A 14,467-nucleotide genomic window follows, 5' to 3' on the forward strand; every position below is an offset into this window, starting at 1 on the left:
TGCTGTTTGCGAGAGTACTTACACTATCAACACACCAGTACCAGAGTTCGACTTCGAATATTGTTTGACAGAGTTCATGTTTTGCCTTTACCAATACCTCTGTGTCTGCCAGGTTCCCTGGGGAGAGCCAATGGCCCTTTGCCACTGCCACAGCAGGTGTCAACTTCACACTGCTTCGCCGCGCTGCCTTTCTTTGTCAGAATGCACCCGTCCCAACTGTCAGCCATTGTCTGTTGGCATTCGCTATGCACACTCGCTATTCACAGACAACATTAATGATTCTGAAGAGGAACAGAGGAAGAAAAGGAATAAGATAGCAGAGGAGCATGAAATCAATAAAAGTTTAAGAGAAGTCTTCCTCTGGGGTGAAATCAGACTTTGACAGACGGTACGAGGATTGAGTGTGCAGAATTGTAACCGTCTGACATCTCTTCAGCCAATTCTCCTCACTGGACTTGTTAACTCTGGTTGAAGTGTGTGCAATCTTTTCCAGAGTATAGGATCTACACACCATTCGTTCCTCCTCCATTCGCAAGGGCTGACTCGACCAAACACTCTACATGCTTCTCTGTACAAACTGAATCTCATGGCTTACTGGGTATTTACTGGTCTGAGGCAAAGTACATGTATATGTCTACATGTGTGTGTGTGTGTTTGTGTAGCAGAGGGAGAGGGGGGGTTCCGGAAGGATCAACAGTTGATTGCCCTTTATTGAGTATTTGAAGTTGCTTTAGCAGGAAACATGCCAAGTTGAAATATCTTTTGTAAACGACGTACTGGAGGTATTACTAAATTTGTTGTTCATTTAATCTACCTCCTTTAAGCCAACAAAAATAATTGCCAGGATTTACATTCATTTCTACTGCCGCCTCGCAATACAGTAAAAAGATTGCTGAAACTGTCGGGCAAGTCTAGATGGGGGAGAGAAAAAAAAAATCATCAATTAGTTTAAGCTCTGGTCCTAATCACAATTTGAAAATGTGATTCAAAAGAAAATCTGTCCTGTCTCCGGCATGCTTCTTTCCCTTTTTAATTGAATGGCAACGACTCAACAGCAAAGCAATGATGCGTTTAGAGCGCTCTGAAGAGCAAGTTTAATTAAAGCTCTCCACGGAAGAATACATACTCGATAATTTGACACATCGACGTGTCCGAGTCTTTTTTCTCTCTCTGTAAACCCTCAACAATTCACAGACCCATTTTGCTTTTCTCAGATTGACCAGCATGCAAGAGAGGACTTCAATCTCACATCTGATGTGGAATTCAACGCTCTTCAGTCGGTTGTTATGGGTAAAGTGTCTGGTGAGTAAGGCTACATAAGTGGCAGAGAAGGCCAGCCTAGTTAAAAGACTGATTTGAATAAAAGGGTAGAGAGGCTTGGTTATACCTGACAGTGACATTTTCAAGAGCTTTTTCTGATTGCTCTAACAAACGGCTTTCACACCAATTGAAAATATTATTCAAATTATGAATAAGAACTATTCACCTCTGCTGTGCAATGGCCCCATTAGTAATCATTTGTATTACTCTATGTTCTAGAAAGGTAGTTTGAAGGAAGTCCTGGAGAAATAAGAACGCTATTCTTGCCATTGTTTGTTCAGTCAGGCAATTTCAACTGAACATGGCATGTTATCATCAACAGTGTCTGTCTGTTTACTTAAATTCAGAATATTATTGGCTTTATGTATTATACATAGTCTGCCTAGCTGAAGAAATAAGCCACTCTATGCGGGTAATACTAATGTCTGTGCCAGCGTTGGACCTCTGCTTTCAGTAATAAAAAGTAATTGAAAAGAGCAGGAACAGACCGTTCATCGCTTACAGTCACTGCATTCCAATACAAACTAATGAGACTAACGTTTGTACGGTGTCACTTCCAAATCCATGTTTGTGTCTGTACAGCAAACAAAGTCCCGCGTATAGGAATGCATTCCGGATTCATAACATTTTGCCAACTACACATCCATGTCGTGGTACGTTCGTGGAGTGATTCGGCTCCGGCATGATTTATTCATGCCTTCTCTGGACTCCCATTTGTTAAAAATCGGAATAATCCGGAAGGTTTAATGACATGTGGGAGTAAAGGGGGTAGTGGCTGGGGGCGGCTGGCTTTGCGAGTGGCGTGGCCCTGCCCTGTGCCAGTGTATCGGGCTTGACCTGACCCATGTTAGCGTGTGACCGAGCAGCCCCCCCTCTAGCCCACTCAGCGGCGCGAGTGTCATATCAGGATCAAAGAGGCAGCATGAAAGTGGATTCAGTGTCATTCCCAGCCAGGCCTGTCATCGATCACGCTAACAAATGGACCTGTAATGAATGTAGAGCCTGAGACTCTGGGAAAGAGAGAGGGAGATAGAGGGAAGGAGAGAGAGGAAGAGAGGAGGAGAAAGAGAGTGAGAGAGTGAGAGAGAGAGAGAGAGAGAGAGAGAGAGAGAGAGAGAGAGAGAGAGAGAGAAGGAGAGAGAGAGAGAGAGAGAGAGAGTGAGAGAGAGAGAGAGAGAGAGAGAGACAGAGAGAGACAGAGAGAGAGAGAGAGAGAGAGCGTATGGAGGACAGGGAGCGTATAAAAAAAAACGTGAGTAAAAAGCCTGCTGGTACAGCATAACCTTCTCAGTAGCAGTGGGATTCAATGCCAGAGGATGGAATGGCCTTTTGAAAGCAGAAATCATCAACATGCAGATTCGCTCCATTAAAGTAACAGGCAGTAGGTGTCTCATGAGGGCCAGTGAAGCAGATGCCCAGTAAATCACTCCTAATATCCCCGATACCTCAAGCAGCGCCAGTGACAGGCTTAGTGGGGTCTTTCTTTACTGCTTTGTACCTATTGTGATGAGCTGCTGCGGAGGAATCCTCGGCGCTGAATCAATGTGGGAGTGCAGGTCACGTGACTTGCTCGAGCCTATAGGCAGATCTCATCAGGGATCAATGTCAATCTGATGTCTTCACCTCAGGCCTGTTCAGGTTTTCGTCAATTCAAAACCGCTTCTATCTTTCCTGCTGGAGACACCCGTGTCAAATATGTGTGATCTCTCGTTGACATTGTCTGTCCCCCTCCATCCTTACGTCCGCCCCATCTGTCTGATGGTCTTCCCAGAGTCGGGTGAGCTTGATCCCGAGATCTCCAGGCTTGGGGCCCTGGGTTTCAGCGGCTGCCTGTCTGTGGTCCGGTTCAACTCCATCGCGCCCCTGAAGGCAGCCCTGCTGTACCCCGACACCAGCCCCGTCATCGTCACGGGACCCCTGTCAGAGTCCAGCTGCGGCTCCTCCTCGCCGTCCAATCCTTACGCGGCAGAGACCACGCATTCCCTGGCAGGTAAACGAGGGGGGCGCCTTTCTGTGATTGGCTGGGTTACATATTTTTTTCCGGTCTCCACGGAGACACGCTGGGAGTGCTGTCTGTCGGGAAACTCGCATGCTTCTCCTTATCTTCGGTACGGCTTGAAAGATGTCAGTTTTTTTTGTTCCGGGAGGTTCCTTCTCGAACTTTACCAAGGGCTCATTTAATACGTACACCATCTTCCTTGTTCATTAAACTAGAATCAAAGCGATTACAATGTGGCAGATGAGTTAATGAATTTGAATGAGAGACAAGGGTGGGGGGGGGGATCATTTGCATAATCACTCCTTCGTGGTCGTTATCCTGCGGTTCATGCCGTTTTGGTAGTTTTACGATGTTCTGGCGTGTTTGAAATGGGCCCCGTCCTGACTGATTTCTGATGCTACTGTCGCTGTCTTCTTTTCCCTCTCTTTCTCTGTCTCTCTGCTCTCTGTCTTTCTGCTATAGACCACTTTGGTACCGTCGGTACTGGGGAGCCTATAGTCAATGCAATCAAGAGTGACTCTGCTTTGATTGGAGGTAACAGCAACGTGTTCATTATAAATATGTATGATGCATTTGCATATATTCTGACTGTGTAAAGCACGAGGCCCTAACAGATAATAAGTATTGTGTCAGGCACGTAGAAAAAGCATTCTCTATATTATAAAGAACTAGAGAAAGTTTTTTATTGAATCATTCAACTCTTAAAGGGGCTCTGCCACCGATTCATAGTCATGACTAACGTATTTGAATTGATAAGAAAAATGTTATTTCATAGTCCTTCTTAAACTGTCTAACTCGGTGAAAATGCACAAAGGACACCAAAACTAATTAAACGTTTAAAGAAATTATTTGCTGATTAGGGAACTTTTTACAGCTATCTTCAAATACTTGGCCATTTTAAAACCACTGTAATGTAGCATTAAATTGAGTCTAGCAGTGTTCTGGCACTCCAATTATACATGTCTTTTCCTCTCGATAGTGGAATGTGTCAGTGTACCAAGGACAGTGCGTATTATTAATGTGAAAGTCTGCAACATTTATGAGAATTTAACTGAAATTCCTCTTGTTATGGTATGCAGATATAGAACAAGTCTGTTAAATGCACTTTACAGTTAGATTATTAAGACAATCAGAGAGCTTTGAAAAGAAATGAAAGTCCTAAAAGTGAGAGATTGGCAAGCATTTTCTGTGTAATTATGTGAACCTTAGACAAATTCCAAGGTGCACATTTTTGGTATGAGAAAAATAAAATCATTCACAAAGTCTCTGTTGTGTGCATAAGATTACAGTTTTCGGGTTGAATATCAAACGATGTGACTCGAGCATGGTGTGCGCGGTGCATGCAGTATGTATGCTTATACATACTCCCGTATCGTTTTGACTTGCTAGGCATGTCAGTTGCTGGTCAGACAATATAACTCAGGGTCGAAAGGGGATTCGAAATGCCTGAAGCACCGCTATTGTCTGCTTAGAATTACGGCAGCATATTCATTGTCTGTTCACCATTGTTCATTTGCAGGTGTTATTGCCGTTGTGATATTTGTCATCCTGTCAGCCCTGGCACTACTAGCAAGGTTCCTCTACCGGCGGAAAGAGACATTTCAGAGTCAGCCACCAAAAGGTGTCAAACCTGACGACAGTCCAGAGTTCCCTTTCAACAGCGAGGCCAACTCTCAAAATGTACTGAGTGAAAACCAAAAGGAGTATTTCATATAAGGCCTCCCCCCCCCCCCATCCCCCCCCCCCCCCCCCCGAGACCTTTAAATGATGGTCTGACCCGGAGAAGATGAGTAGGGACTGAAATGCCTTGCCAAGCCTCGAGACATTAACATTCACAGTGCATTACACACACAGGCCCCTCGAGCGACTGCCGACAGAAGCCGAACAAGATGTGAAGACTAAACACATTATTTTGTTCCGTTCTTCAGTTTTTTCCCCCCTTGTACATATGTTCTCGATATCACAATGAAAAAAGTGTTGATGGACATTTAACGGTGTTGATAACTTTGTTGAAGAGACTCTTTAACAATGTTAATTAAATGATTTTGAATTCAATTCAATTATTTTCAAATGTAAATGTCACATTTTGTCTTTATAACTATTGACTACTAGTCCTTTCCAGTGGTATTGAAATATATCCTTGTTTGTATCTGCTGGTTATGAAGATTACAATACAATACATGTTCCAATGAAACGAATGATTGAGTTGAAAGTATTTTTGGTATTAAGGTGTTTTACTTTCATGAGAGTTGAGAAGTCTGAACCATGCTTTCTCCCTTTCTTTTGACTGTGTGTCAACAATGACACACCACGTTGTTTTTTAGTACTTGACCCGCATCATGTCAAACCAGTTGACCAAATGACATCATATTTCCAAATACATGTGATTATTATTGAACAACCGCATTGTAGTTGCACTGACTTAACATGTACAGTACTTATGTAAAAACAAAAACTTCTGTATGTTTTCTTTTCAGGACTTTCCTCAGCAAGAAGTACATGTAATTTTCTGTGCTTTTTGTGCATTATTCTGGACAAAAAAATAAAAATAAAAGCTTTGCCATAAATACATTGACTTTTTTTCTTTTCTTACACTTCTCACTTTCTGCAGGTAGACTTTTTACTTTTCCCTGAAAAGCTTTGAATAGAACAAAAAACACAGGATTGATTGTCACAATCTTCTTCGCTGCACAGTACTTTGCTTTTTTTGAAATGCTAATCCTTGTTAAAATAGTGTCTGTGGCTGGCAGGTAGGCAGTGATTCATGGGAAGCTGAAGGATAATCAGGGAAAGCTAATCTGAAGCATGCTGACAGGGACGACAAATATCTGATGATGTCTTATCCACCATTTTATTGCTGGAAACACAACTCAATTCTGCTTACTCTACGGCAGCAGCACAGAATGGAATAGTGAAGACACAGGCAGTTGTTGTTTCTAACACAAACTGGTACTTTCCAGAGTATGGGACCTTTGAATCACAGATGTTGTTTGTAAGCCTTTCAGACGGATTGTTCATATTTTCTGTCGTTTTTATCACATTTTGATTTTACAGTTAGACACATCTGCTTAATACCCAAGACAGAATTTAAAAACCTGAACTCTCTGCCTAGCTACAGAGAAGCCAGTTAAAGTACAAGAAGGCCCCCCTGGATTACAGTATATTAGTACAAACACAATTCTTGATGGAAAGACCTTTTGAAATAACTACGGGATTCTGATATAACTAGTGCTGTCTGAAATAACTCAACACAGACCTTGAAATCATATTGTTTACTGCGTAGGTTGTAGACGGTAACTGAGGTGTGAACAAAAGGTAAATTGTTGGAGCCGTTGTTCTTTCATGAGAATTCAACCCCAAATATTTTGTATTTTGAAAGGAGCATAACGAATGTCGTAATTGGCTACAAGTATTCTTTTTGGACTAAAGATTGAAGATTGATTGACAAGAGGGCTACTTAAATATGAATTGATGAGACCTGTACTGTATTAATGTTACAATAATGTAATGATACTTAGGTGATTGATAGGGATGTCAGTGACTAGAATTACTCACCATGGATCCTGCAGTGTAGGATGTCAAAATGTTCAGTTTTCTAAATGATAGAGGTCGTTTGATTTAAAAGTCAGTCTGCTTTTTTCAATGACCGACACCTCCAAACTAGTACTGACAAATTCATCTGACATGTAAAGTATATATTTCCATTGCTTTGAAAAATGAAAAATGTTCACAAGTGTTTCCTTGTGAAATGAGAATCGACTGGCAGGGCTGAGACTTGGTTGTGTTGATGTTTCCATCGATCGATCCTACCACTCGAGCTGCCGCTCTGACTGTGTGATAAGCCCCTGGGACCGTTTTGTGAACAACTGTCAAAGTTTTCCACCTGATTCCATCCTCAGATGCTTCTCGGGGGTCAGAATGTGGGCAGCCACTGGGCCTTACCTGAATTTGCTCCAAGCGTACATCACTTTGTCATGGCAACATGCATTTGGCCAACTAAAGATCGTACAAAGTTCACGTTACCCGCTATGTCCGGATTTGCTTTCATTCTTCTACTATGCGTGCTGCTACAGTTCACTCCCCACCCCCATCCCCACCCCACCCCCCACTGTGATCTACTAGGCCTCCTTACACCTTGTCTTAAATATTTGATCCCTCACTTGCCACACAGAGGTCAGATAGGGGTCACGCACTGCACATTGTGTACTGCATTTGATTCATTCAGTGCAGCACTCTCTCTCCCCTGTGCCACCTAATGTATATGCAGCTGCTCATTAAACTTAAAGTACCATTCACCCCATGGAAGAAACGTTTCATACTCTTTCACACAAGAGCTCTCTGACATGAGCTTCCAACTGGAGGCTCAAGCTGTTTGAGTGATTTCAGTGGCGGCTCTGCGTGAGCTCTGTCAATCAGAGGTTTGACACAGCCCTTTCCCTTTCCCTCACTCTTAACTGCTTCTGTGCGCCACTTTCCGTGCAACAGTTATGTCCGGACCCTATGTTTTCCCACGCCTGACACCCAGTACGGCGGCTAAAGGGAGGAGATCGGCATACAGCGATAGACAGGTACCACACCTATTACAAAATCACACATGGATGAACACTTGACTCTGTCATCCACCTCGCTTGCTGAGATGTTGAGAGGCCACTAAGAATTGATAAAGACTGGCACGAGCTTACACTCAAAATTGAAATGTTTGCCTTCGCTGTCCTTCGCCCGTCACGACTTGCGTGGGGTTTACATATCTCTAACGGCTGCTGGTTTCGTCTGTGGGTCGAAAGGGGGTCGGGGGTGAGAGTGGGTCGGGGCTGTAGCTTGATCCTGGCTGCCTCAGACACACTTGTGTGGACAGACCTGAAGTATGGGTTATGCAGGTGCCCCATGCAATACATTGTTTATGCTTTCACTATTCACATGAGGTTGTCTGCTGATTAACACTAGCCTTATAGGTGAGCCTTGGCAGCCTGTCATATGGGAGGACAATCACCGAGATACACTCAAACCACCTGAAAATTATAGACCTCACTTCCCCCCCCCTGCAATCTCAAAGTAAATTAATCCCTCCCACAATACTTGGGGTGGTTCTCAAAGAATCAAAAGTCAGACAGACTGAGGCTGGACTGATCTCTTGTGCATTCATAAAACGCGGCATGTGCTGATTTGAATAAATCTCATTGTTGCTCCAATGCTGTATTCGCCCTTCATCTTCCTTGTTTATACTTTATGTAGAAGTCATGATTGCTCACTCCCACAGCCTCCTGGCTTTCAGTGTAGAGTGGTGTCGGATAAGGTCCTTTATTTCAAATATTCATATGAGGGAATTCCATGTGGTTTATCGCGTAAGTGTTCCACTTAGGGGGTGGACTGTGGTTCCACAGACTTGAACCCACAGATCACCTCACTTCTGACTGATCTGCTGCGACTCCCCAGGATTTTCTGTCTTTGTTACTGTGGTTCTTGTCGGAGATTTCATAACACGCCATGGTTGTTTTCTCTTGAAGAGCACCAATACTTTTTTGAACCACAAAAAAAAAACACATAGAAAGGTTTTGGTACATGTGTGTGGGGGAGTCGGATGGCTGAGCGGTTCAGGAATCGGGCTAGTAATCTGAAGGTTGCCGGTTCGATTCCCGGCCGTGCTAAATGACGTTTTGTCCTTGGGTAAGGCACGTCACCCTACTTGCCTCGGGGAGAATGTCCCTGTACTTACTGTATGTCGCTATGGATAAGAGCGTCTGCTAAATGTAATGTTAAATGCTGCAACATGGCAACAAATACATGGCTGCGAGCTCAGCACATTTAGCCTGCCTGACCAAAAGACAGCCTGTTCCACAACACTGGACCTAACACTGCCCTGGATCACATTCATTTTCACCCTCTGTAAGAAGACAAACTGGAACACAGGCTTCAGACAAACACAGTACGTGCAGTACAGTCAGGAGGAAATGATCCATCGGCACGTCACATTGTTAGGCGGTGTTCTTATCAAGGCTCTTGAAGGAAATATCGTGGGCAGCATCTGTGGTTCAAACTCTTCAACCCTCTATAAGTGTGCTTGCGAACATGACATGTTTGGGACAGAGTGGCATTAAAAGACACTGGCTCTGGGAGCCGTGGCAAGGCCACTGCACAGTTATTGTCACCGAGAAGGTGTTAATGGCATGCATTTATGATATGAGGATATGTTTCACAGTTGTTGTTTCAGAGTGTTGCAGTCTTCTTCGGTTGGAAATGGGAGAAAGAGAGCAAACTGAATTTCTTCTTGAAGCCGAAGAGAACCTGAAAAATGGATTTCACTGTTGTAACAACCCAAGACACTGCATACAAGATAAGAAACATTTCATATTCTGTGCAAATTGTGTGCTGTGGTGCCATGTATTTTGAGTGATTGAGTGTAGCAGTAATTGAACATACATCATCATGACCTTGATGATGACCATCATTTCCATCAGTGCACACAGTGACCAATCATTGCTTAAATCATTTGCCTCTTCAATCTCCACCTTGTCACACGTTTAGATCACTTTATCAGGGCCGGGGCAGAGATACGGACTGTATTAGGCTGCTCTGATGCTTCTAATTTCCATGCCATGAGCATAGAGATGCTGTTCAACATCTTATTAGTCATTTGTTATTTAGTGTGGAGGAACAAATCATGCGAGAAGAGATGTTTGTTTCTGCGTCAGCATCAAGGACAGGCACCACAACGTCTGGCTCGTTTTTGGTTGATAAATTTGCACTGCACTGATTGCTAAATGTAAACGGCTTCCCATTACGTTTTACATTTTGTTTTCAACCTAATAAATCAACTCCTTACAAAGACATTTCTTATTTGTTCCCCCCCCCCCCCCGTACAGGTTTCCGCCATTAACCACTGGAAATTCAGTCCCAAAAAATGCCCAATTCTCAAATTGAGCGTTTTGTTTTCGATAAAAAGCCCAGTAATGTTCTGGATCGAGGCTGGGGACCAGCAGGTTACAAGCCCAGAGTTTCTCTCCATGCGTCTCTCGAGGTAACAAGGGAGGATGCAAACTCAATCGACCATGCGAAAAAACACGAAACAACCCATTAAACAACACTTTTATTTCCGTTATGGTTACCGTTATTATTCGATTAGGTTCATGCTTCTCCTTCAACAACCCTTCCTAGGCTGCCGGATTAGCCATGCGCCACTAGCACCCCTCCTTAAACTTGGCAACCATCACCAAGTTATCTGGGTGTGGGGGGTATGGGGTTCCGTCCTGTGACCAGGGCCCTTAGAATCATCCTAATCTTCCCGTCCGTTAAGGCACCCCTGAGATAAGATTAGAACGCCGATTTCCCAACTCGAAAGAGCATGCACGACCACAGATAACTAAAGGCGTAACGCCCTCATTTCGTGGGGCGTAAGTGGTGGTCTCGAAGTCTCAGGGAGGTCTGTGCTTCCCGCGAGTTCATCAACCGCTCACGAGGCCAGGTTATTGGACCATCCGTGCCACACCCAGAAGCCAGGGACTTGTTGGGTAGCTTCGGACCCCCCTCGGGCATCAAAATGAGGGCACGAGACAGACGAGGTGCCGGGCACATCCAAGCCGAACAGCACGACACGATAGTTGTGTCGAAACATGAAACAGACATGCCCCGGATCGAGCGGCAAACCCGACACCCTTCATTTCCCTCTTCTCTTTCATGTGCTGCATATCTGAGGGAGGTGATAGCCCTTGCCAGTGGGACCCGGTGGGTGTGATATATTGGTGAGTACACAACGTGTAAGTGTAATGTGTAAGCTTGACTTTAATTGCTTGACTGTGGGATGGTGTGTGAAATGACAACACAGCCATTCAAAATGGTTTGAGCTATGTAGGCACTGTTTGCATGATATGGAATTCTCCAAACTTTACAGAAGCTTAAGAGTGATTCAATGGCGTGTAACAGGCAAGGCCCTACGTAGTGTGGGTTCATCATCGGCAGGAAGCTCCCAGCCCTACAGGACACCTACCACACACAATGCCTCAGGAAAGCTGGCAGGATTGTGAGACCACCCATCCTTCAGTCTTTTACCCCATTTCCTTCTGGCAGGAGATACCGAAACATTCGGTCTCGCACACGCAGACTGGACAATAGTTTCTTTCCAAGGGCCATCAGGCTTCTGAAAGCACATTGATATGGACACTGATACACTTCTCACTAGTCACTTAACACACTGCCACTTTCAGCTCCTGGTTGCACTATCAGCAATATTGCACATTGTCATCCACTACTCGTTTGTTGAATCACCGACCCCACGTCTGTTTTCGTGGCTTTCCATGTTTGACTCATGTACGCCTGTTTATGTGCTTACGCTTGTTCCTATCTACCACAAGATCACCGCTTCCACCAATCCTCCATTCCTCCTACCGGTACCCCGCTCCGCCATCCACCAGCAACCCTCAACCATCCTCTCTGCTTCTCAAATAAAGTTCAGCGCACATCTAGACCAACGTGTGTGTGTGTCATGCGTTTGGGTGCTCAGTCCAGCCGTGTACATTTGTATATTAGGAGGTGTACTATATTTAGCTTATCATAGATGTAATCTATGTTCTCTATGTTATGCCAGGTTGCTTTGAGTTGTCTTGTCCTAAGAATTTCAGTGCCCAGTCTGACCCTGTGTTGTTCTGTGCATCTGACAATAAAAGACTTGAACTTGAATCCCCATTTTTGTTGTTGTTGTTAATTTTTTTTACAGTTTTTTTTACCTAATTTGTCGAATTTCATCGCACAAGATTGCTGACAAGCAAAGCAGAAGATGTATATGACATGTTTTGAGGCATGCAATCACATGATCAGTATGACTATGAAATGATTTGAGAAATACAGCCATTCCAACAACATGACAGGTGAGTGTCACTGTTTGCTGTTGCTAGGTTTCAAACGTGTGTGACACATTCAAACAGCTAGATGTGATTTGACGGCTGCCCACAGAGACCCGTCCATGGTTGAATGTCATCATTCAATCTCCTCAAAGGAGTGAAAAGGCCTGAGAGCTAAGCCATTCCAGGCAGTTGTCAGTCTTTGACTATAAAACAGCAAGAGGGGAGTTTACATTTACATTTATTCATTTAGCAGACGCTTTTATCCAAAGCGACTTCCAGGAGAGAGCTTTACAAAGTGCATAGGTCACTGATAATAACAACAAGATAGCCCCAAAGCGTTGTGGGTAGCCAAAACAAGAAGCACACATTGTGAACAACCAAAAAATAAGTGCCAAAAGGAAGAACCATAAGAGCATGTAGTTTAGGCAAACACACAGTGGAGGTCAGCCTGGGATCGTAAGGTTAAATACACAGGAAGCACAGTCCCATTGTGTTCAATTATACCATAAATACAAAACTATTGACAATTAAGCATGCGGTTGGTTGGAAGGCATGTCTGATATGGAATTACAAACACTCCATAATGTTGTTAATGGTACTTCTTCATCACCTCTAGAGTCCCCAAGGCTCCATTATGTTGTAATTAGACCACTTCTCACCCTGCTAAGCATCTTCGTACAGAACGGAAGTCTATTCTTCTCTCGTGTCAGCAGACCATACTCTCTACCGTCACCTGGAATGCGTTTGGCTCTCACGAAGGTGCAGGTATTCCAGCCAATCAGGAGCAGACTTCCCAGGGGGAATAGGGCGACACGTCCCCCTCCACGTTCAAGGAAGAACATTCATTTATTTATGGTGTCAATTAAGCATCAAAGTATATATATTATTTATGTATTTGAGCTTTTTATTATTTAATGATATGTTTAGTCAATTATTTAAGTATTCAATTCTGTAATTATTTATGTGTTTATATTTAGTTTTGGCCCTTAAAAACCTCCATAAGATAATGGCATGTGTGCACACCCCTAATGTTAATCCTCTCAAATGATTCAAAAATCGTTCCCCCTATTAGTGACTCACTATTTTGCTTTTGCAACCAATACATTCCGCACATACATAGTAGGAAATTCCGACGATACTATATGACTCGTTGAGATTCCACGTTTTAAAGCTGTAGAAGATACCCACTGATCCTGAAGATGCACACTGGTCAGATGAGGCCCGTACCGAACTGAGTATCCTGTCAGGGATTCAGCACCGGACAGCGACAGCTGTTCTGCAACCTGGACAGCGCCGCTCTCAACAAGTTGCAGCCTGAAAGTGATCTCTTATCAGGGGAGCGAAAATGGGATGGGGGGACGCAGCTGTTCCAGGGTTAGTCACTCGTCAGAGTCCTTTCCCCTCGAGTCTTCCTGTACTGGGACTTGAACTTGGGTCCTCTGACTCGCAAGTGTACTTACTCACCAGCTGCACCACCAAAAAGCAGACTTTTTGCTGGCACGGGTGAACTGTAGCCTATTTATACCGAGGAGTACTGATTCTTCGAATCCACCTTTGCTACACTCACCCCAACATTGCAATTACCCCAATGGCTAACTGGAAATGGGTCACGGCACCAATGTTACAGGGGTAGTCGTGCTGCTTGACAGTCATTCTCCCCTTGACTTTACCCCCACAGGGACTTGAACTCGGAACCTCTGACCCATACGCACAACTGCTAACCAGTTGCGCCACCGAAGCTAGCGTCTCGCTGGCACGGCTGGACTGTGCTTGTACTTGAGCTGGAGCGGGTTTGCCGATTCAGCTGGGCTACCCAGCCACATGGGAGACGTCGCAGGTGAGACGCAGTGACCCCTGACCCCTGACACACGCAGGCAGCACGGCGGACGACTGGAACGCCCGCAAAGAAGAACCCAAAGCGCTCATCGGAGGCGCTCCCCCCTCTGAATCCGACCGGACCCCACATGTTTACCCCTGACACACGCAGGCAGCACGGCGGACGACTGGAACGCCCGCAAAGAAGAACCCAAAGCGCTCATCGGAGGCGCTCCCCCCTCTGAATCCGACCGGACCCCACATGTTTAGAGGGGCCTGACAACAGAAGTGGACATGGCACTTGACACCAGTGCCGGTCCTAGCACATGTCGGCGCCCTAGGCGAGACGTATGAACAGCGCCCCCCCCCCCCCCCCAGGAGAGCAAATCAGGATGCCTCTTCCTGCCTGAACCTGATTATTGTTCATAGCGTTCAAATGCCTTATGTATGACTCAACACCATGAATGTGGTTCAGTTGTTATTTCCAAAGCATTCCGAC

The 14,467-nt window shown here is 44.7% G+C and overlaps 1 protein-coding gene across 1 annotated transcript in view; it reads left to right on the top strand.

The window, feature by feature from the left end:
* The window catches only part of cntnap3 (contactin associated protein family member 3), a 55,703-nt gene extending 50,668 nt beyond the window's left edge, over positions 1–5,035 (top strand). The window contains exons 21-24 of the mRNA XM_084693555.1: positions 1,215–1,302; positions 3,092–3,310; positions 3,782–3,853; positions 4,839–5,035. Of these exons, the coding sequence (XP_084549681.1) occupies positions 1,215–1,302; positions 3,092–3,310; positions 3,782–3,853; positions 4,839–5,035 (576 nt within the window). The remainder of the gene's footprint in view (positions 1–1,214; positions 1,303–3,091; positions 3,311–3,781; positions 3,854–4,838) is intronic.
* The last annotated feature ends 9,432 nt before the right edge of the window (positions 5,036–14,467 follow it).

The sequence above is a fragment of the Hypomesus nipponensis genome, chromosome 27 (genome assembly GCF_054491055.1).
Source record: "Hypomesus nipponensis isolate SF chromosome 27, ASM5449105v1, whole genome shotgun sequence".
NCBI classification, from domain to species: domain Eukaryota; kingdom Metazoa; phylum Chordata; class Actinopteri; order Osmeriformes; family Osmeridae; genus Hypomesus; species Hypomesus nipponensis.